Here is a 20,407-nt window from a genome sequence, read left to right as displayed (position 1 = left end):
TGAGTGCCAATAGCCCCTTTATTTCTTATTTCAATTGCGCAGCGCTGCTTAGCCAGGCGTTCACCGGAGACTAAGTCTGGCGCTGCTTCGCGCACTGCAAATTCTAGTGCGCATAGATTGTTTGCTGGCATGCATTCCATGCATGCATGCCTCTCGGATACGTACTCAACAAAATTGCGACTTTCTTGAGCTGCCGTGCGTTCCCACCAGTTTATTTTTTCCCCTTTGTAGTTGCATATATATGTGTCCGCGGCGCAAGGATTTTGCCCAATGTACGCTTTGGCTGAACCTTCGCTTGATTTATTGCACCCGATAGCGTTTTATTACACGTTTGCCGGGGCACTGCCTGTCGGATTGGTCGGTGCGCGAACACGGTCGACCTCGCGTCTGGCCGCAGCCTCTGCTTTTTCACGGGTATTCCTTACTCGGGGAGCCGGTTCAAATCGTCCTTGCAGCTGCCTGGCGCGAAGCGCTCCGAAAGCAAAACAAAGGCGTCAGATGAGCGCCAGTTCTTCCTGCCCGCACTCATCTATCAAGCTTTAGGCTTGACGAGCTCCATGGGGAACCGGACTAACAATACGGAGCACTCCTTGCTCCGTTCGCTGTGGCATCCTACAATGTTACATATGCGCCGCGGTGGGCTTGTTTCAGCCGCTGCGAGTTGAGCAATACTAATGGCAAGCTGAACAAAGCAGAAGTTTCCCGTATGCGCGCACTGCTGAAACGTGAATTATACATGCTCGCTCGGAAAACATTCAACTTATGACGTCACGGCTCGCGAGCATGCCAGTGTTGCTCGACTGTTATGCCCTTCGAGTGTAATATAAAAATTCACTTACAGACTACGTGCTGGCTCAAATGCGCTAAAATTTTGCTAGCGTGTTCTTGAACTCACAAGGATTATCTTGCGCCATAGAGATTATTATGATAAAAAAATTGGGTGTGCTGCCTCTTTGAAACCTTCAATTAGGCATAATGCCTACGACGCAGCATCAATCAAGTGAGATGTATCGTGCAAGGTTTGCTTACGAAGTGTGAGCATGCACCACCACCAGTACAACTGAGCACAGAGAACGACCGCACGTGCTTATTGTGATCATTGATCATTGAGTGGTCTCTCTCTCTCTCTCTCTCTCTCTCTATATATATATATATATATATATATATATATATATATATATATATATATATATATATATATGCGCATCTTCTTAATAAACGTTATTTTGGTTGCCAACGCTTACTCGTATCTGACAGGGACAAAGCTGGGGTACCGTCATAATTCAGGTCAATGCTCATTGCTGCAAAAAGTGCTTAGGTCGCCGTGCAAGGTTCTTATGCAAGAATTTGATATTTTCATGCTAGAATGCCTGAGCACAGATGGTGTAACATTTTAAGGCACATTCAAGCAACCGCTTTGAGCAGTCAACAGTCCGCTCCTCAGGTGGTTTCAGTGTGTGTGAATCCTGAGAACTGCGCCCTATTGAGAAGCAAATCTCACGTCGTTTGTAGGTAGCACAGCATGCAACACCTTTACTCGTAACTGAAGAGTGGATACAGGTGCACACAAAGGTATGTGACAGAATACAATAATAAAGCAATTGTTCCTCAAATGCAGCTTTAAAGGTTCACGTAAATCTATCATGCCGGCAATACCTTCAAAAAATATACTTGCACGTCAACATCCAGACGATTCCTAGAGGGGTAGGCCAATCGTGGCAGTCGCGTATGCATGAACTGTCGAATCGTGTATCTGATTTCTCGTTCACATAACAGTTTAACAGTTCATACTCTGTTAAAAACGTAATAAAGAATCCTTTCTTGGCGGGAGAGTCTGTAGAGAAGTTGTACGTGCATGTATGATATTCTGGCACTGTACACTACTTCAGTATCACTAGTGAGTGCAGATACACCTTCCTAGATGAGGGCCACCGCAGTAGCTGCTGTGGTGTCCAAAGCTCCGGCAGTGAATAGTGCACGCAAATCCGAAAAGTGGGCAACCATAGGCACCTCCTGCAAGTATTGTGACATATATTACCACATTTGCTCTACGCTGAACACAAGCGCAAGCCAATTGTAAATGTAACAAAATAAGGGGTAACTGCAGACCAATACATTGTGATACGTGTCCTGCTTACAAATCAGAATTAAAAAGGTTGCCTATATTGCTCATTATTACAATGTCCTTACAAAACTAGAATTAATATTTACTATATATCATTACATATGTTGTAGAAGTATATAGCCTGGAACCAATGTAAACGCCTAGTGTTTAGTGATTTTTCCGCTTTCCTTATCGTTCATCTGTAGACCTTAGAACTGCCAGGGTATTTAATTTAGTCTTTTGCGTTATAAAGCGCCAGCCTTTTTAAAGCTCTCACACTGTGTCAGGCAGATTAAAATGGTCGCTGCAGGAGACTGTAGCGTGACATTACTGCAAACAATCTGCTCATTATAACATCAAAGTTGTCGCGCTTAGATACTAAAAGCTACTTTGACGTGGTTATTCCTGTCACAGATTGAAGTGATATCACTTTATGTCTGTGAACGATGTGTCTTTTGTTAATGTTTCTCGTAAACACATCACCCTAAATTCTTCACACACTTCACCATTTCTTTTCTTGCATTTTTTGCAATAGAAACGCCGGAGCGCTGCCATAGCTTACTGAATCATGACACACACTCTCTGCCTGACGCGCGTTGTAACAAGTGCGAAAGAAGGAAGAGGTAAGCCATCTGGACCGTAGTTCAAAGAATGGAATTCAATTTAGGGGTTTTACGCGCCGAAACCACGATGTGATTATGAGGCACGCCGTAGTGGGGCGCTCCGAATTAATTTTGAGCACCAGGGGATCTTTAATGTGCTCCCAATGCACAGGACACGGACGGTTTTGCACCGCGCCCCCAATCGAACTGCGGCCGCCGCTACCGGGATTCAAACACCCGACCTCGTCCTAACGTATACAAAGAACCGCTCCTGTTAGACCGCACTGCACGAGCACCGAGGTCGCAAGCACCACGTCTCAATCGATGCTTTGCATAGATCGGCACAGTAGCGTCTGCACAAGATAAGCCCATAGAAGTATTCTACACACTAGGCCACCTTTCTCTTGCTCACTGCGAGGTTTGCTGCACGTGTGTCGCGTCGTGGCCGTGCCCCACCATGGTTCGCAACTGCGCGCAAAAATGACCGGTTTAGAAGCTGTGCAGGATACGCAGGAAGGAAAGCTGCGACGTTCATGGACACTTAATGTTGTGGTCAGAGCGCACGATTACCGCAGAAACCGCAAATATCAGTAGATATGCCACACCCAAGAAAACATGGTAAGCACAAGTTTGTCAGCTTCGCCCACTGCATCGCCATGATTTTGGAGTGAACCTTAAATTTTAGAGCATCAGAGTATTGTTCATAATATTTTTACCGTATTGGATGAAGAGGGCACAGCGCAGTCTTGTATACTGCAGCATACGTTAATATGTTTGGGTAGAAAACTTCCTTCTGCACATACATAAACCAAACGGCGACAAATGCGCCCCTGGCGACTCTTGTTAAAAGTTCGTTAGTGGCTGTATGCCGCGGTCACAATGCCCTCGAGATTGAAATCTTTCAGGAATTCCCGCGCTGCGTTGTCCGAACAGAGTTCACAGGTGCCCTTAATTTCTGACACTGGCCATCACCATCGTGATCACCATCAGCTTATTTTCACGTCCACTGCAGGACGAAGGCTTTTCCCAGCTATCTCAAATTACCCCTGTCTTGCGAGCTAGCTGATTCCAACTTGCACCTGCGAATTACCTAATTCTATCACCGCATCTAATTTTCTACTGTCCTCGACTGCATTTCGCTTCTTCCCTTAGCAACAATTATGGCTTGACATGACACACATGACACTGCTATGAGCGTCAAATGCAATATTATTTCCTCGTTTGCGCTAAGTGCGTGTGGCGTAGTGGGTGGAGTACTCGTTCGTGAAGCATGGTTGCTTGCCTTCTTTTTCTTTTTTCGTTTGTGTCACGTCGGGGGGGTGCCGAGCCTAAGCGAAAGCTTGACGAATGCACTAAAACACGCACGAAAGAAATCATATGAGTGACGCATTACCTGTTTCTTAAATGCTGTATTTAAATAGAGTAGCAGTGCAAGGGAACGGGCGAACAGAAGGAAACCTATATTTCGCGAGTGCGTTTCCGCACTTTGCCCACTTCTTACTGTTTGTCTTATCCCTCGAGCTCGTATTTCATTTAATTTAATATTTACCAAACAGCCCGCGTTTGGATTCTTAAAGGTTGTTCGCAGTAAAATTATTGTGGTGCCGTGATAGCTGTTTCAACGGGGCGACCGAAAATGGTAACGATGGAGGCAGTGCAAACAATACACACACCATGCGTTTTCGGAGCACATGAAGTCGCAGTCTGCCCCTGCAGGCGAATCATCTAATGCGATAGCGAACAGACAGCTATACGAAGTAAGGATAGCAGTATTATCGGCCGTATAGACTCGTAAACATTCGCTTATTTACTAAATCAACAAGCACAGTGCCACGTGCGTACACGCAAACATCACCACACCTCAATCGATAAGCGCGCACACACGCTGTGAACGCGCTGGCGTGAGCAAGAGCGGCAGCAGCAGCGAGCGAAGTGACCTTCGTGCACCCTTTCGCTTCAACGCGGCCTAAGTGGCGAGAACAGCGCACACAAATCTATCAGCCCTTGGCGCACCTAGACTCTGCACTAATCGCAGATCGCTTTCAAGATAGGACCCGCGCAACGCAGTCACCGCGGAAGTAGAGGACCCCCTCCCTGTTTTGCGTGCGCGAGGTCAATTCACCATCCTCGGCTCACCTTCGCAAGCTTTCACTCCACCAACAGCATAGGGAGCGCGGCCATGGTGCTATCGCTCTTGGATTCTATACGAGGCATAACTGCGACGGCGGAAATGCACCGGGAATTTCCATATAATTGGTATCGCAATAAAATACTTTAAATCAACTACAACGCGTGGTGGCTAGTATTGAGCGCTACACAGGTAAAAAAGAAAAAAAAATGCGCTAGGAAGGTGTAACTACTACATTAGTCTCAATATTTACACAAACGGATAAACCGTAATCTTCGCCTCCAGAGCACTCCCAAATAGCTGTCCGTTTAGCATTTTTTCCCCTCTAAGGTTGTGCAAAGAAAATTTAGAAAAAGCCAGATCTGGCGAATAGGGTGCGTGGGATGAATGGGTCATCACATGAAAGCCTGAGGAGGTCAGTTTTGCCATTGTTTCATCTGCAGTGTTTGACGAGGCATTATTATGCAAATGAAGACACTTTTGGATTTGATGTTTTGCCTCAACTTTATCACTAGAGCATGCTAATTATCGGCTTCATTGGTAGAACCCTGATGGAGACATCGCACTAGCCCACATTTTTTTTTTGTTATCCCAACATGCGCTTGGCAGTAGCTTCTGCATTGACCTCTGCACACTGAACTTTGTTTGGCCTCAGGAAAGACTATCCCTAAATTTCTGACCAGGGGTTCTCAAATTTTCTAGCCATGGGAAACCCCACCTGCCTCGACAGAATGCCGTGGTATCCTCCGACCCCTTTACCCTATCTACGGCTTCGCGATGATTGTTGTGTTGAATAGATGTAACGGCTTAAATATAAGAACAAGCAAGTGCTCATATTATTAAATCATTTGAAAAGGGTAATAATCAACCAAAGGGGGGATGGGGTCGGCTTAGTTTTGTGCGCTCGCGGAACCCTAAAATGCCGCTAAAGAAATATGCACAAAGGATAACCTTTCAAGTTTCAACATAATTGCCAATCACGCCCGTGAGTAAAAGTAGCATATTTAGCCCTGTATGGTATCTTATAAAAAACTTTATTCAGGTCCTTCAGGTCGCGCTAGTTTCCTAGCCTGAAGTGGGCCGCTCCCAAGTCGGGATCGATCGCCTTGTCTCGACATCAAAATTATATTGCCCTCACATATGCTCGGTTCCGAATATAACAGTTACGCGTTTACGTGCTTGAGTGTTTACCGTCACGTCGGAGATCACCGTAATTTCCGCTCCAAGGGCGTACAGTTGCGCGTTTTACTACCGCGTGGACTGAACACACCGTGACAATGTGCAGTCAGTGCACACGCGTGCTTACCTTCGTAGTGTTCCTGATGATGGTGCGCAGCATGACTGTCTGTATGAAGTCCAGCGGCCGCAATGACAGCGGCTGCGCAAACATGGCGGAAAGCCACTGTCATCATGCGAGATAAATATCCATATCTTTCTTCGTGCACTAGGAAACCGTTCGAGACGCTTTAAGAGGAAGCTTTAGCTCGGGCCCAACGCCGACGTGGCCTATTCAAATACATGTAAAAAGCGAAAACGTTTTTCTGAGATAACCCCTGGACCGATTCTAATGAAGTTTGTTGCATTTGAGAGAGAAAGTTAAATTCTAGTGACTGTTGGAAGCGGAATTTTGATTTAGGGCTTGAATTTTGTTAAAAAGATTTTCAAAAATTCAGGAGCTTGAAAATAATAGAAGCAGGAAGTTTACAAACTAATAGCTCTGCATCAAAAACAGATATCGCGATTCTGTAAACGGCATCCATTAGACCATTCAAAGCGGACAAATCTTATATGTTATTTTACATCTTACGTGAATTTGTTACGTTATTTACGAAGGTTTTGCAACAGTTGTAATAACACATTGACACATTTTTTGAGGTTCATGTGTAACATATCAATTTTGTCCGCTTTAGATGTGCTATCAGCTACAATTTACAGAATTGCCATATCATTTTTCCTTGCTGGGTTACGGAGTTGTAAACTTGACAGTTTCGTTTTCTGAAAATTTGAGATTTTTCCCAATTTTTTATAAAGAAATGACAACCTAAATCGAAAATTCGAAACCAACAGTCACTAGATTTTAAGTTTTTCCTTTAAATGCAGCAAACCCCGTCAAATTTGGTGCAGTGGTTGCCGAGAAAAACGAATTCTCCTTTTACATGTATTTAGATAGGAGCACCCGAGCTAAAGCTTCCTCTTAAAGACGTAACCCCGTGAATTAATGTTCATACAGTGACACGCAAGAAGTGCAGTAAAAAATAAAGAAAGAAGATCCTTGCCACGATTTGGACAGTTGTTATTATGGACATTAAATAAATGAAACGACAAATTTTACAGAAATGATGCGGCAAATAAACAGGAAGAAAGTGCTGACATACCAACTCGCCCAAACTGCCACGCTTTTGAGCTTCTAAAAAGAGCACACCACTTTCTTGCTGGACAAAAAGTGGTGAAAAAAGGTACTAAACAAAAAGGACAAATTCGTCGTTTGTTTCCAGGAACAAAAGAAGCGCAAATATTGTAATTGTGTTGTCTGAAAGTAACGACCATAACAGTCGAGTCAGTCATGCACCCCTGCAATAGAGTCCGGATCAACTGTACCTTATTTTCACGTTAACGCAAACTCGAAAAATAGCTCGAAGGGGAGGGGGGGGGGGGGGTGAGTGCTGAGTCTGTCAGGAAAAAAAAGTATTTTACAATTCCAATGCCAAGTTCTGTTGTACGCTCCGGCGGGACAACCTTCATTGTTCCCGTGCACCTCAAGGGCGTCAAATTGTATCGACACGCAGTTTGGGCAAGACATAAAAATATAGCGATGCCTCGCTCAGCGAACTGAGCTCGCTCGCGATTTTTTTAAAAACTCACACATCGAATCGGCTCCTCTAAACAACCAAGGGCGCGTGTTCAGGTTGTGCGCTTCGCGGATCGCCGTTTTTCTTCGCCTATAGCCTCGCTCTCGCGTCAGTATTGTATCGCTTTTAGACATGTGCTCTAAGAAAGGTGCAGTAAAAGGGCAGGGTAGCAGGCTTTTAACGTCCGGAAGTATCAACTGTTTGGCTAGTTGGTTTAGGAAATACTGGTGAGTCGGCATACTACTAAAGAAAAGTCCGTGCACCAAGGAAAACACAACGCTTGCGTTTCGCCCTCTCCTCCTTTGTGTGCGTCGTCTTTAGCGTAATCCCTCTCAACACATTTTAGACCAATTCTTCTCTTCTGGGTTTGTACAAATAGGTCACGACAGAGACCGAAAAAAAGGTGTTTTTTTTCCCACAGCAGTGTGTTCCACCACAACTAGCTGAAACAGCATTGCTCAGGACGAAATGAGAATTACAGCACATCTCAGCATCATTCCGGACCTCCAACATTCCCTTCGCTTGGTAAATTTGGTATTATTGGCATTTCATTTTCTTTCCTAACATGCAGTAACATACCGTTTTTTTCGCGTTGACGCAAGATTAGAAAAGATACGAAAACACATAATAGGTTTTCTAAAAATCTGCCGTAGAACGAACGTCTGGCAGAACAAACCCGCCCTCGTAAGCGGTAAGTTTCGCTGTGCGAGGCATCACTGTGTCCCTGAATTCTGTTTTCTACCTGTTAGCGTCCACGTACCTCGCTCTACCCCCGCTCCCTCCACCAGTATCTTTTTTTGTGTGATAACCGACAGTGATAACCAACTTGAATGATCGGTTTAAAGTTCTCTCAAGCAACACAGCATTGGCTCCTTTCGGTGCTGAAATACACCGCTACAATGGCGTTGTTATAGTGCCGACTAACTGTGCGCATGTGTGATACACGAAGCTTACACGCTTCTTTCGCACGTAGTATCTGCTAGGTGCCGAAGTATGAAAGTTCGTGGCAAACACATCATCATCATCATCATCATCATCATCAGCCTGGTTACGCCCACTGCAGGGCAAAGGCCTCCACCCATACTTCTCCAACTATCCCGGTCATGTACTAATTGTGGCCATGTTGTCCCTGCAAACTTCTTAATGTCATCCGCCCACCTAACTTTCTGCCGCCCCCCGCTACGCTTCCCTTCCCTTGGAATCCAGTCCGTAACCCTGAATGACCATCGGTTATCTTCCCTCCTCATTACATGTCCTGCCCATGTCCATTTCTTTTTCTTGATTTCAACTAAGATGTCATTAACTCGGGTTCGTTCCCTCACCAAATCTGCTCTTTTCTTATCCCTTAACGCTGCACCTATCATTCTTCTTTCCATAGCTCGTTGCGTCGTCCTCAATTTAACTAGAACCCTTTTCGTAAGCCTCCAGGTTTCTGCCCCGTACGTGAGAACATAAAGGTTAGTTATATTCTCAGCCGCTTCTCTAATGAATACAATCACATGATGAGAGTTTGCAAAATGCATGGCAGATGACCGTACTGTTGCGACTTTTGCCAAGCCTCTTTGTTAGGTTCTCTTCTGCAGTTTTAAAAGGCTGGTAAAACTCATGCTGCTTTTTTGCTACCAGGAGGAACTGAAACACTTATTTTAGAACTGAGAATTATTATCATTACATATTCAATAATTCTGTCTTTGTAAGTCTCTCTGCATTTTCCTGTGCGCATTGAGCAGTCCACCAGATGCCACAAATAGCGCTCTCTTGTACGGAAGTTTAGCAATAATGCTTACCCTCTTCGTGGTGATGATCGAGGTCATGGTGATTATTGGGATAGTGGTGATCACCAAGACGATGGTGGCTAGCGGGATGATGGTGCATCAAAGTGACTGCTGAAAGAAAATTCATGATCACTATTAACTTGCGCACTTTCATGCCATAGAAGCTATCTAAAAGACGTGTTTTTTGCCGCAATTGAACACTCACAAAAGGAAGACACATAAAGACCACACGGGCGGTTCTGTTGCAACATAGAAGCTATCATAGCTCATTTACTGGATCTAAGGAATAATTTTTTTGGCAGGTAAACTAACAATTTCGGCAGCACTACAATAGCGCGAATGGCAGTTGACGCAGCGAGACTACCTGTTGTAAAGAAGTGTTTTGTTGTGTAGGGAGTGCTGGGGGTGTGATATCATTATCTAAAAGTAGGATCTGCCTTCAAATTTTATTCCTTTACGTATGGGCGTTGCACACTTACAGATATAACGTTCACGGATATGTTGTTGAAATGCTTTCTTCTCGTATTCTTTCCTTAAATTTGCCATCCAGGGCAGTCCTATGTGCCATGAGAACGGTTCGAGAAATGTTAGTTTAGCCTAACTATCCCCGCAACTAATTATTCCTGCAGAATACTTATCGTAAGGACCTGATCACCTTCGTAAGATTGGTGTTACTAATTCGAGGACGACCTCATCTTCAAGTTCGTATCTGCCACGTACATCCAACGTGTGGCATCGCCTTCCCGCATCGCTAGGAACCATTAAATAACGCGACGCGTTCCTGAATGTATTAACATTGTATGATAAGGAAACTGCTTTTGTAACTTAACCGCGCGCCCGTTTGTGCGTGTATTATACATAGCCAAATATTGTGTAGTTATTAGGATTGCCTATGTTTTTAGTGATCCTTTCTAGCATAAATATCATTGACGTGTTGCAAGATTCTGTGTCCCATTTATAATTCATGTTGTTCCGAATTTCTCTATTTTTGTGACCACTCCCCTCTATAATGTATTTTGACACTGAATGTGTATTAACGAAGTAAATAAAAAATGAACACGAACTTGTCTTCGCTAGGGCTGCAAATGACGTCAGTTGCTGCTCTGACCAAGACAAGTCCCCTTGTTGAAACGTTGGCTTTAGTGTAAGTCCTTCTTCTACAGCACTTCATCACTTGAAGCCTCCTTCTTGTTTTTTGGGCACACAACGCAAACACAGGTCTACTACTGCGTCAACTAAAACGTCGTGTAAAATGATGTTCTCGTGTTTCTGTAGCAATCTTGTTTCCGGATATCATAAATCAACAACTTGAAGATGCTTATTTCGGCGCTAAGAATTTTTTAAACATTTCTACGACCGCGCATAGTCTCCTTACGTGTCTGGAAACTGTATCATTGGCCTGTACCGATACTGACTGAGCACTGCGCGAGACACGCTAGAAGTGACGTTAACCCTTACAGCGTTGATACAGTGATGCTTACCAACTTCGGGGTGATTGCCGGGATGGGGGTGTGGTAGTACACCTGGCATAGACATACCAGACACCAGCTCTAGGATCGCTGCGCCAAAGAAATTTATGCGAATAATAATCGTGCACACTACTCATACTACGGGGCATCTCATCACAGCACATTTGCTACAACCTCTAAACGTTTTGGTAAGAACCTATCTGCACACGGTAATTATTTTGAGGGTACCAGAAATATAGAGACAGCTATAACGTCACAGCATACCTACTGCAGAGCAAGCTTTCGTTGCATGATGAGTGCTCTTTCTAGCATGCGAAAGTAGATTTGTTTCAAAGAATACTTCAGCTTGGCGGAGAATTTCCTCCTACAGATATAACATTCACCAAAAATATTGCTTTGCTGAAGAGAATGAATCGACAACTCGAACGAAGACGGAGTTGTTGGCAGTTTCAGGTAGGGCCTTCGGAAGCCCTGTTTTGAAAAGATTATACGTCAACTTCAGTTTACTTGGTGTTGGAACAAGTTTAGCGCCCATTTACACTTCGTAGCATTTCGGTGGAGGTGCGGGTCATGAAACACGCAGTTCCACAACCGATGCCGCCTAAGCCTTACCATGATGTTCGATGATCCACCCACCGAGCAGCAAACTCTGACCCGCTCTGATCTCCTTGAGAGCCTAGAATCTTTTGTGGAACTGATAGCACTGACATCTAGTATCGGACTTCCTGGTATGATGGCTTGAGCTATCTCGAAAGATGGGACGTGGGGTTGATGAACACAATGTTATATATCTCGGAGGCTCAGCGCGAGTCACGGTTATGAAGACTCTAGTCAGTGCTAAAGGTACTCAACCTGCCCCAGACGAAGTATGAACTGCAAAAAACTTTCCAGTAGCGCAGCTGTACGGCCGCAATATTAGGAGGCGATTACTCTATGTCTACAGACACGGCACTTCCCTAGGGACCTCAGGCACCCAGCGCTAATGCTCGCGATGCAATCTCCTCGGTCACACAGGCACGTCAGCTAGCACACGTCCGCTTCAAGGCCTCCTAGGCTTAACGAAACCGGAGCTACGATGGCACCGTACGGACCACACGGACCACATGCACTGTCTACACGTCGTTCTTTATCGCTCCTGTTGTCACCATTTTCACGTGGAGGTCTATGATTCTGGCAGAACCCATGTCACGATGAATGTCGACGTTATTGTGATCGGCATTGAACAATGCCTGTAGTGGTACATCGTATTGCCGCCGCCGAAACGCGTCATGTGTGAGGCGTGAACTTCATGTGTGAGCTCCTCTGTTGCGCTTTTCTTTGGACACGCTGCGCCATCCAGCAGCGTCGCCGCGAAGTCCCCACGTGACTTCCGACATGCGTGGTGAGTCGGTGCATGTGAACTTTGAGAATTGCTCCGTTTCTACCCGCGCGAATTCGTGGCGCAGCTCGCGGAAACATCGGGTTGCTGAATTTTAGGAACCAGTTTAAGGCGTGTTTGATTCCACCAAGCACCGGTAATTCGAAATTCGAGTAATTCGAAAGGATTTTTTAATAGTATGACACATAGCGATTCTGAGGTATCGACAAAGGATAGGCACATACCTAGTAGTGAATACCTAGCTGCACATACCGCGAGTGCCCAAATTGCCCACTCGAGCACAGACCCAGTAGAGCATATGGAGCGATCCAAGTTGTTGTCTATTAGGGCACAAATCAAGTGCCGCATCCAAGATGGTCGAATTTGTGGCGTGAAAGAGATTAGGTATAAACATACCGTAACCTGGGTAAGTGACCAAGAAATGCCAATCACGTTAAAGTTTATCGAACTAGTCAGGACCCTAAAACATCGTACAACAGCCTTTATTGCGATCGCCCTTTTTGTGGTAGTTCATCCACTTTGAGGGGGCTGTGTCTGCCCTTCCGTCTGTCCATCCATCCGTTCGTTTTTAAGCGAACCTGGGTCCCTGGATACTAGATGGTTGCATGGGTGGCGCGTCGGACCACTGTGATGAGTGAACAGGGCTCGAAACCAACCGTCAGACACATTGGGTCACTTGGGTCACTGCGCTGTGTAAGTATGCGCCGCTCTTCAACGAACCTCTCTGAATCTTACATGGGGGATCCGAGGCTGGGCACGTGGCATGGGTATGCACCCCTTTTCAATGAATCTAACGCTGACTTGGAGTACTGTATGTGTCACTAGATCTGTTCAGTGCTTCAATGAACCTGTCCGATACCAACTTAGGTCAGTGCGTATGCGCCAGCAGGCGCGTTCCGCTCTTCAATGAACGTCTTTGACGCGAACTTCGGTAACGCGGCGCATTTCAATTGGAATGCGCCGGTCTATAATGACAAAAGAAATCCTTTTAACCCTTTGTATCCCATGCTGCTCGTGGATGAATAAGCAGATATTTAATGGGTGACTTTCCATTAGAAGGTGACAACACGCACACACACACACACGCACACACACACACACGCACACACACACGCACACGCACACACACGCGCACACGCACACACACGCGCACACGCGCACACGCACACACGCGCACACGCGCACACGCACACACGCACACACGCACACACGCGCACACGCGCACACGCGCACACGCACACACGCACACACACACGCACACACGCACACACACACACACACACACACACACACACACACACACACACACACACACACACACACACTAAAGAAAGCTGCTTCAACTAGTGTCATTTATTCTAGGAAATAAACTTACACATGTGAGTATGCCAGGAAAACAGGGTTACTTTTTGCGTAATCTTTCAAAAGAGTTTGCTGATCTATCTTCTTCAATGCAGAGATATGCCTTGCCCTTTAAGCACTGAAGCCTTGTACTCTATGTGCATGATATATATATATATATATATATATATATATATATATATATATATATATATATATATATATATATACGGATATAGAGATATATAGATAGATAGATAGATAACGGTTAGGCCGGAGGTCTTGCTTTTATTTCAGCGAGCGAGCCACCCACTACTACGGCCCCGAGTGGTGATGACGCGTATGCACAGATGAGGAAGATAAAATGCACATGCAGCACTCACACTAATTTCTCCCACGCGCTGAAGCGGGCAGCCCGGCCGCAACATGTACTCTCAAGAAACGCCGAACAAACGGTTTGATACACGAAAGTTGAACAATTTCTGAACCACGGCAACGACGGTCAGAAAGAACTTCAATGGTAGTGACGCGATAGTTCACAGGGGAGCTTTGTTCTTTAATGATGTAGGAGCCTAGAAAACGCAACTTCTCATACAAGCCAGCAGTACGAAAGGGTGTCCAGAGCAGCACCTTATCTCTGGGAGGAAAGGAAATATTGGCAAAGCGTGCAAGTTGGGAAAGCGCGCAAGAAGCGACGTCTAAAGCCAAAAAGATAGTGAGGTTCTTGATCCCCTTGTATATTATGAAAACCGGACAGGCCGCCATTGCAATATGAACCTGGCAACGTTTAACGCTAGAACGTTATCTAGTGAGGCGAGCCTAGCAGTGCTATTGGAGGAATTAGAAGGCAGTAAATGGGGTATAATAGGGCTCAGTGAAGTTAGGAGGCCAAAAGAAGCATATACAGTGCTAAAAAGCGGGCACGTCCTGTGCTACCGGGGCTTAGCGGAGAGACGAGAACTAGGAGTGGGATTCCTGATTAATAAGAATATAGCTGGTAACATACAGGAATTCTATAGCATAAACGAGAGGGGGGCAGGTCTTGCTGTGAAACTTAATAAGAGGTACAAAATGAAGGTTGTACAGGTCTACGCCCTTACATCCAGTCATGATGACCAGGAAGTCGAAAGCTTCTATGAAGACGTGGAATCGGCGATAGGTAAAGTCCAAACAAATCACACTGTACTGATGGGCGACTTCAATGCCAAGGTAGGCAAGAAGCAGGCTGGAGACAAGGCAGTGGGGGAATATGGCATAGGCACTAGGAATAGCAGGGAAGAGTTATTAGTAGAATTTGCGGAACAGAATAATATGCGGATAATGAATACCTTCTTCCGCAAGCGGGATAGCCGAAAGTGGACGTGGAGGAGCCCGAACGGCGAGACTAGAAATGAAATAGACTTCATACTCTGCCGCAACCCTGGCATCATACAAGATGTCGACGTGCTCAGCAAGGTGCGCTGCAGTGACCATAGGATGGTACGAACTCGAATTAGCATAGACCTGAGGAGGGAACGGAAGAAACTGGTACATAAGAAGTCGATCAATGAGTTAGCGGTAAGAGGGAAAATAGAGGAATTCCAGATCAAGCTACAGAACAGGTATTGGGCTTTAACTCAGGAAGAGGACCTTAGTGTTTAAGCAATGAAGGACAATTTTGTGGGCATCATTAAGGAGTGTGCAATAGAATAGGATGGTAACTCCGTTTGTCAGGATACCAGTAAGCTATCGCAGGAGACGAAAGATCTGATCAAGAAACGGCAATGTATGAAAGCCTCTAACCCTACAGCTAGAATAGAACTGGCAGAACTTTCGAAGTTAATCAACAAGCGTAAGACAGCTGACATAAGAAAGTATAATATGGATAGAATTGAACATGCTCTCAGGAACGGAGGAAGCCTAAAAACAGTGAAGAAGAAACTAGGAAGTGGCAAGAATCAGATGTATGCGTTAAGAGACAAAGCCGGCAATATCATAACTAATATGGATGATATAGTTCAAGTGGCTGAGGAGTTCTATAGAGATTTATACAGTACCAGTGGCACCCACAACGATAATGGAAGAAAGAATGGTCTAGAGGAATTCGAAATCCCACAGGTGACGCCAGAAGAAGTAAAAAAAAAAGCCTTGGGAGCTACGCAAAGGGGGAAGGCAGCTGGAGAGGATCAGGTAACAGCAGATTTGTTGAAGGATGGTGGGCAGATTGTTCTAAAGAAACTGGCCACCCTGTATACGCAATGCCTCATGACTTCGAGCGTACCGGTATCTTGGAAAAACGCTAACATAATCCTAGTCCACAAGAAAGGGGACGCCAAAGAGTTGCAAAGTTATAGACCGATCAGCTTACTGTCCGTTGCCTACAAAGTATTTACTAAGGTAATTGCGAATAGAATCAGGAACAGCTTAGACTTCCATCAACCAAAGGACCAGGCAGGATTCCGTAAAGGCTACTCAAGAATAGACCATAATCACACTATCAATCAGGTGATAGAAAAATGTGCGGAATATAACCAACCTTTATATATAGCTTTCATTGATTACGAGAAAGCGTTTGATTCAGTCGAAACCTCATCAGTCATGGAGGCATTGCAGAATCAGGGTGTAGACGAGCCGTATGTAAATATACTGAAAGATATCTATAGCGGCTCCGCAGCCACCGTAGTCCTCCATAAAGGAAGCAACAAAATCCCAATAAAGAAAGGCGTCAGGGAGGGAGATACGATCTCTCCAATGCTATTCACAGCGTGTTTACAGGAGGTATTCAGAGACCTGGATTGGGAAGAATTGGGGATAAGAGTTAATGGAGAATACCTTAGTAACTTGCGATTCGCTGATGATATTGCCTTGCTTAGTAACTCTGGGGACCAACTGCAATGCATGCTCACTGACCTGGAGAGGCAAAGCAGAAGAGTGGGTCTAAAAATTAATCTGCAGAAAACTAAAGTAATGTTTACCAGTCTCGGAAAAGAACAACAATTTACAATAGGTAGCGAGGCACTGGAAGTGGTAAGGGAATACATCTACTTAGGACAGGTAGTGACTGCGGATCCGGATCATGAGACTGAAATAATCAGAAGAATAAGAATGGGCTGGGGTGCGTTTGGCAGACATTCTCAGATCATGAACAGCAGGTTGCCATTATCCCTCAAGAGAAAAGTTTATAACAGCTGTCTCTTACCAATACTCACGTACGGGGCAGAAACCTGGAGGCTTACGAAAAGGGTTCTACTTAAATTGAGGACGACACAACGAGCTATGGAAAGAAGAATGATGGGTGTAACGTTAAGGGATAAGAAAAGAGCAGATTGCGTGAGGGAACAAACGTGAGTTAATGACATCTTAGTTGAAATCAAGAAAAACAAATGGGCATGGGCAGGACACGTAATGAGGAGGGAAGATAACCGATGGTCATTAAGAGTTACGGAATGGATTCCAAGAGAAGGAAAGCGTAGCAGAGGGCGGCAGAAAGTTAGGTGGGCGGATGCGATTAAGAAGTTTGCAGGGACAACATGGCCACAATTAGTACGTGACCGGGGTTGTTGAAGTTAGGGGGAGGCCTTTGCCCTGCAGTGGGCGTAACCAGGCTGATGATGATGATGATGATGAAGTGGCCAGCAGAGGGGATGTCGTGGAAGACTTCGAGGACCTCTGTGCGCAGGAAAAGAGGGAGAACGGGCAACCAACGGTCTCCGTCAGAATAAATGTAACGGTGCAGTACATGGTACATGGCGAGGAAGCCTGCCATTGAGCGGACTGGAAGTTCCGCAAAGACATTGTATAATGTGTTGGCAGTATGGCTCAGCACGTTGATAAGAGGCGAACTCAGTGTAGCGGTTGGGGGGCAGCGTGTTGACAGGCGTTAGTGGTGACAACGTCAGTGAAGACGTAGTCTGGTGTTCCCGCGAAGTGTAATGCATAGATATGTTCGTAGATGATAGTGGCAGGGGGCAGCGAGAGAGAGCGTTGGCATCTGTGGGGTCTTCTAGTCTCACAGGAGCAGTGACCACCGCGGGTTAGAGCTTAGCGAGCCACAAGGCTACGTCAGGCGTCATCCTTTAGCGCTGCTGCGCGTGAGCTCAGGCCGCAAGGGGCTACCGAGCGAAGCACGCAAGAAGACAGTGTTGCCCTGAGTTAACGGAAACCGTTTATTGTATCCGGCGGCACCTGACACTGCACAAACGCACGGTCCCGGGGTGGCGGGGACCCAAAGTGGTCTCGCACCAAGGGCAAGAAATACGGACAGGGGCGCCTATAGCACATCGCCGCTAGAGCACAGGCTCAAGCTGGGACACTCTGCTGAGTCCCGGCAGCTACTTGCTCTCGCGATAAACAATGGGCCAACTCGCGAGAGCTCGGGCAATATCCTTCGGCTTGGGCCTGCGATAAGTGCTGCTTGGCGTGGTACGACCTCGCGCAAGCACTAGGCACCCGTTCTTCGGCTTAGCGTCCGGACAGGACCAACACAGGGTACGCACTTCCCGTACGGGCAAAGGCACCGTGTGTGAGCTCAAGTCCTAGTCACAGAGGTGCCGGCGGACGAGAAGAAGCAAGTACGTACCTGGCGCAGTCCCAAGGGAGAACAGACGCGCTACCACCACCAGAGTAGCCGCCTGCGGCCACCGTTACGTATTAACCCCACCCTCACCGCGAACCATCGCGAGTGGGGCACCACCGCTGACAACCGGTGCGGAGCGAGGAGGGGGTGAGGCGTAAGGATGGCAGAACAAGTGAATGCGCCTGCGCACTGGCGCTACGAATTCCCTCATCCCCACACATCTTGACGTTAATTGCCGGTCTTGTAGATCACAAGACAAATTCTTACAATCGGTGAACCTAGCGCACAAAGCCTTCAGACAAAATTTTGAGCGATGATAACCAGCATAGCGCGTGATGGTCGGTGGCTTTGTAGGGCGAAAAGAGTGCATGTTAGATGCAGGGTTGCCTGACCATCTTCTTGGGAAAGAGGCGGAAAATGCCCTGAGAAGGTTAAGGAAGCCGAGTAGCACGTGTGCGCGCAATGACGCAAATATAAAGACGATAGTTTTACCATATATTCACGGCTTGTTACATGGGTTAAAGAAAGTGGCTCGGAAGGTACAAGTTGATCTGGTATTTCCTGTCCCCAAGATAACTCTCAAGAATTTGTAAAGCTACAAGTCTCTTTGGAAAGGAGCACCGAGCTGGTGTCAAGACGCACAAGTCTCCTTTCGCGCCCTGTGTACAAGGTGTCGTTTATCTCTTTCCGTTGTCGTCCGGTAATGTATACATAGGATAGACTGGGAGATGCCTAAACGACAGATTAAAAGAGCCCATATGCAAATATTTAACCTATATGGGGATGGACATGTATGAGCGCACTCTAGTGATTTTCGTTGTTGAAGGAATATTCCATGCTGTACAGAAGCAGCCGTGGTGGCTTAACGGCTATGGCGCTGCTCCGCTAAGCACGGGATCGCGGGACCGAAACCGGGCCGTGGCGGCCACATTTCGATGGGAGGTGAAATGCAAAAAGAGAAATCGCTGGTGTGCTGTGCACTGGGTGCACGTTAAGGAGGTCAAAATTAGTCCAGAGTGCCCCAATATGGCGTGCCTCCTAATCAGATCGTGGTCTTGGTATTTCTGTACAGTATCAATTAATTCTGCTGTTTTACGTGCTGATAAAGATATGAGAAATTGTGCAAGGATATTTGATAGCAAAAGAAGGTGGGAGCTGCGTCATCGCGCAATCTGTAGTGTTGAATGGAAGGGAAATGGCCTATCTCGACATTGCAGGGATGCACGTGCGGTGATTAGTAACCCCTGTGTGCGTTTGGTTGCATATTGGCACTATGTATGCCACTTCTCGATATAAAAATCAGTTGAAGGTTGAGCGGTGGTCCTTGTCGTTCTTCCTTGTCCCTGTAACCGAAGCGCTATGGTCCCAATAAGTGACTACGTTTTCAGCGCAGAAGACAATGCGCCTCGTCTTCCGACTTGGTCTGCCTGCGGTCCCATCAGCACGCAGGCCCGCAGCTCACGGACGAATTTTTGTGCTCCCACCGCAGACGTCCTGACGCAGCCCCTTGTTGAGCCATGCTATACGTCCAGTCTGTGACAGAGTCGGCTGTCTCCTTCCTGCTCCTACTGACACTTTTTCATGCGACGTTCGTACCCTTGGACGCTCTTAGCCACGACCATCATTTCTCGCACTCGCCTTTACACGGACTTTATCTGGACTTGGAATTACCTGTACTTGCCCCCTCATGTATATAGACTTGCAGTCTCTGTTCCTTCTCTACGCGCGCATATTGTACAAATTTCAGTCATGCGACACGCTAGTATGGGAGCCCTGTAGCGACGCGGCTGTCACCTCCAGAGCCGGTGAAGAACACGGCTCAGGTGCACGTATTGCGAGAAAAGAATACGCTTGCCCAGTGTGGCCAGTACCCCTCGTAGGGATGAGCCATGTCTTGAAGCAACAACAACACGCTAGTGCGCTCAAGATGAGCAGTCGCGTTTGTCTGCTGCTCCCGAGAACCATCGACTCCATGGTTCCCGGTCTAAATAAACCGCGGCCGTGGCGGCTGCCTGTTCACGCCGTCTCCCACAGTAGCATCACGCGGTGAAGTTGCAGGATGGTCAAGAGAAACCCAGCACCTCCGCCAATTAAAAAGGATAATGCTGGCCTGCTATCACTTCTCAACGCAGCTTCGCAGCAGGTTGCTTGAAATGCAGTCAAAGTTGTGGCTGAGCGTCAGCGCGTGCCTCTTTCACCAGTGAGA

General features: G+C 46.4%; 1 protein-coding gene across 7 annotated transcripts in view; it reads right to left on the bottom strand.

The window, feature by feature from the left end:
* Nucleotides 1-1,505: 1,505 nt before the first annotated feature.
* The window catches only part of LOC126540633 (uncharacterized), a 114,422-nt gene continuing 95,520 nt past the window's right edge, over nt 1,506-20,407 (bottom strand). For 6 of the 7 annotated variants that reach the window (XM_055076182.1, XM_072286276.1, XM_055076180.1 and 3 more), the window contains 4 exons: nt 10,940-11,017; nt 9,471-9,569; nt 6,141-6,212; nt 1,506-2,013 (listed from right to left, as the gene is read on the bottom strand). In XM_055076182.1, coding sequence (XP_054932157.1) covers nt 1,895-2,013; nt 6,141-6,212; nt 9,471-9,569; nt 10,940-11,017 — 368 coding nt within the window. In that variant the 3' untranslated portion in view covers nt 1,506-1,894. The remainder of the gene's footprint in view (nt 2,014-6,140; nt 6,213-9,470; nt 9,570-10,939; nt 11,018-20,407) is intronic. The other variant, XM_055076181.1, reaches the window with a different exon arrangement.

The sequence above is a fragment of the Dermacentor andersoni genome, chromosome 2 (genome assembly GCF_023375885.2).
Source record: "Dermacentor andersoni chromosome 2, qqDerAnde1_hic_scaffold, whole genome shotgun sequence".
NCBI classification, from domain to species: Eukaryota; Metazoa; Arthropoda; class Arachnida; order Ixodida; family Ixodidae; genus Dermacentor; species Dermacentor andersoni.
The sequence above is the reverse complement of the archived record's forward strand: the minus strand, read 5'-3'. Positions and strand labels throughout refer to the sequence as shown.